Source organism: Octopus bimaculoides, chromosome 2, assembly GCF_001194135.2.
Source record: "Octopus bimaculoides isolate UCB-OBI-ISO-001 chromosome 2, ASM119413v2, whole genome shotgun sequence".
NCBI classification, from domain to species: Eukaryota; Metazoa; Mollusca; class Cephalopoda; order Octopoda; family Octopodidae; genus Octopus; species Octopus bimaculoides.
Window position 1 is genome coordinate 26,856,889 of NC_068982.1, and position 4,047 is coordinate 26,860,935.

General features: G+C 34.5%; 1 protein-coding gene across 3 annotated transcripts in view; it reads right to left on the reverse strand.

Annotated features, from left to right (window-relative positions):
- Positions 1-4,047, reverse strand: part of LOC106868874 (uncharacterized) — a 46,455-nt gene that overhangs the window by 14,295 nt on the left and 28,113 nt on the right. For 2 of the 3 annotated variants that reach the window (XM_014914325.2, XM_014914332.2), the window contains one exon: positions 1,695-1,743. The exons of the other annotated variant lie outside the window; for it this stretch is intronic. In XM_014914325.2, coding sequence (XP_014769811.1) covers positions 1,695-1,743 — 49 coding nt within the window. The remainder of the gene's footprint in view (positions 1-1,694; positions 1,744-4,047) is intronic. 3 annotated transcript variants of the gene reach the window in all.

Here is a 4,047-nt window from a genome sequence, read left to right on the forward strand (position 1 = left end):
TTATACTATATCGTAATTTGAATATTCCTTGTGTTACATGTGGTATGATTCGAAGCAATCGTATTCATTTGGTGAAGTGAAGTTTGGTGGTATATATATAAAAGGTATAATTATTTGGTAGTTGGATGATATAAAGTCACATGATTGAAGTTAGTAGCAACAAAAAATGAATTAAATGTTAGGAGTTTTTTTTTTTTCTTTTCTGATTCTTTAGATATTTTACTTGGAAAATTCAATACAATGCGTAGAAGACAATACTTTTCGATTATCTGAAGCCCGATGCTCCAGAAGTCGAAGGGTTGAGGAAACACAAGAAGAAAAGAAAGATAGGCTCCAATCTCAGAGACAACAAAATGCCGTGGAGACACAAGAGCAGCAAGAAGTAACACGTCAGTTTGAAACAACCAGGAAAGCCCGCTTAAAGGAACAAGAGACACCGGAGTGGAAACAACGGAGACTGTAGTCTCAAGCCGATAGACAAACTTGCTTGAGCAAACACAAGACATCATAGCAGAAACGACAGAGATTGACGTTTGAAACAGATAGAAAAGCCCACTTAAGGGAACAAGTGTTAACAGAACAACTTCAAAGTAACGCAGCCAGAAATACCCGCTCCAGAGATTACGAAACATCAGAGCAACGACAAGTCAGATTGGAATTTAGACCTTTTTCTCGTGAAAAGTGCCGACTAGCAGGCTTTAATTGCGATCTGACACATGGACATTACAATAGATGCCTTATGAATACATTTCAATACAATACAGACCGGGGCGAAGGCTGAGTGACCGCTAGTATATATATACATATATACTGATAGATAGATAGATAGATAGATAGATAGATAGATAGATAGATAGATAGATAGATATTCAAAAATTAGGAAATGGAGTAGATAGAATCCAGGTTACATATGTTTCATAGCTAGCGGAACCTCGGAAGTAGTAAATTATCCAAACAAGGAGTAGACCGCAAGCTACTCTTCAGGCCAAGGATACCTCGATTATAGGGAGACTGTTGTTATTTTTACTTAGAGAATAAATTGCATAATTTTTGTCAACAAGTAAAACTTATGCCATCCCATTCGTTTAAACAATCAGTAGATTGCATAATGGAGAAGACCAGCGATGCAGAGATCACGTTTGCTGTTATATCCGGTATACGGTTTAGCATGGACCATTTTAGAGTATAAGTAATTGAATCATGCTGAAGTTTGTGGATTAGTCGTGATAAAGAGGTGGTGTTAGATCTTGCTGGGGACTTGAAGTTAGAGTAATGAATACCCACCCTGGTTTTGAAGGTGCTGCTGCACGAGCTGATATAAATATATAGACAAAATTGACAGCTGATACTGTACACTTGTATACGATGTTCACCCACACACACATATATATACATACACAAATGTATATCGCTTTAAAACCTACAGAAGTGACTCAAGAGCTTAAAGTTTCATGTATTACACTACATACACACACTTACACACACACACACATCAGCATCCTGTGTAAGTTGTCGTTGCTGTAGCTTAAAATAATATCTCAGAGTACAACAGCCAAATGGTTAGAGAACACTTAAAATTTAGTGTTTAGGAAATGTTTATCACATTACAAAGTTCTATGAAACAAATATCGAAACACTTTAGACTAGTTTTTATAACCTAAATAAACCGAATTATGGGTATAAATATTACTTACGTAGTAAGCCCAAACTTTTTGGAGAAACACGTGTAGGAAGAAAGTCTTGCTGAAATCATATTTAGGATAAATTACTTACAATTAATATAATATAAACCTATTGATCTCAGATAAAATCTGATAGCATTATGCTCATTTACGTATGTCCACACACACACACACACACACATACATATATATATATATATATATATATATATATATATATATATACGCGCACATTAATAAACGTAATATGTATCTGTGTACGTACGTATCTGTGTATGTACGTACGTACGTATATATGTATGCTCGTATGTATGTATGTAAGTACACACACGGCATTTTTAAAGCAATAAGCTGACACCCGTATTTAATAATAAGTGAATATTATTTTGCTGAAAATATAAAAAAACATCGACTCTTGTTACATTCATTGATCTGGGGTGCTTCTGGCAGACGAGACACAACAATGTTGAAACATAGGCTGTTCCAGAATCCCTTGTACTAATGAATCGGGTGTTTTATCAACGTATAATCGCCATAAAGGAGTTGTTCTCAAGAGAACACAATAGCAGTTAGTATATTCACGTTCGAATCTGCCGAAACGTATTAAGAATGAATATGTCATTGTAAATTTAAATCAAAATTATTATTATTATTATTATTATTATTATTATTATTATTATTATTATTATTATTATTATTATTATTATTACTATTGAATGAGAGAGCAGTGCGTGCCATCAAAGTGACATTGGGGTATAAATAAACGAAGCCCAATGACCACCTGTCTGATAAGGGACACCAGGCACATGCATCACAACCATATGTGCGTAACATAGTGACTTCACACCAAGATAAACAGTGCATGACCTTGCAGGTAGGGCCATGTTAGAATTTTCTTCAAGTTGAGTAGCCCATTCCACTCAAAAGAACCCAGAATACAGTTTGTTTAAGGATGATGAACAAAATATCCATGTTTCCAGAGGTGAATTATTCAAACCCCCACGAATTCCTCTCAATACATAGCTATGATGCTCCCCCACTACTTCTGCTCGTGATCAGAGACGCACATATCGTTAACTACCAAGGCACATGCTCAACTGGTTAAGGTCAAACAACTGACAAGTAAATCTGTGGTATTGAGCAGAATATTTACTGTAGCTGCTACATTCTGAGTTCAAATTCCGCCGAGGTCGACTTTGCCTTTCATCCTTTCGGGGTCAATAAATTAAGTACCAGTGAAACACTGGGGTCAATGTAATCGACTAGTTCCCTCCCTCAAATTGCCTATAGTAGAAAGAATTATTATTATTATTATTATTATCATTATTATTATTATTATTATTATTATTATTATTATTATTATTATTATTATTTTTGTTGTTGTTGTTGTTGTTGTTGTTGTTGTTGTTGTTGTTGTTGTTGTTGTTGTCATTGTTGTCTATTCAGAAAAGGGCTTAATTCTCTCCATAAATTTTTTTCTCTTACATTTCTTTTAACTTTTCTATAATCGTAAAGTTTGTAAAACTGAAATATATAAAACTTTTTCTTATTGCATGATTCTGAATTAATGCTTAATGGGATCTGACGGACATTACGATCCGAATTTCTTGCTGGTGTTCTTCGGTGAGTTCCGATAACGAGTTTCCTGATTGGCCAATATATATTTCTATGCAATTCGGTATTTGATGCTGTAGATAAGATTTCGGCTTTTACATTTTATATTTGCATTTAGAAATATTTTTCATCTGGCTGTTTGTCTTGGTATACAGAAGTTCAAAGTTGGATGTAGATTGCTCAGAAGGACGCTAGAATTGTGAAGAAATATACATTGGCCAAACAGAAACTCATCATTGGAACGTACGCGAGTACATCTGCATGAAATTTGGGTGTGTAATGTCCATCCTATTAAGTAATCATTTAGAAATATGTACTAAAAAAATGATTTTAAAATTCTGGTTTTACGACCAAATTGTGCAACATGCCCAAACATTCTAGAAGGTTCAGAATTCCTCTTCAAAGAGGGACACAAATTCAAAGTTAAATCTAACTTTACTTGTGCCTCAGAAAATCTTATTTATATAATAAGATGTTCGGGCTGCCACGAGAACTACATAGGGTCCACAGGATTATCGCTCAAACGTAGATGCACTCTGCACCGCCAGCAGATTGCATACCCAGAATACCGAATGATACTTTTTAGTGATCATATTGAGAAATGCGCAAAACAAATGCTACCACAATTTATAATCTTTCCTTTTTATCAATGTGCCATTAAAACACCAACACAGATTAGATTAAATAAGGAAACCTTTTTCATTCAAAAATACAAACCCAAACTTAACCATTGCTAACACATTTAAATAAG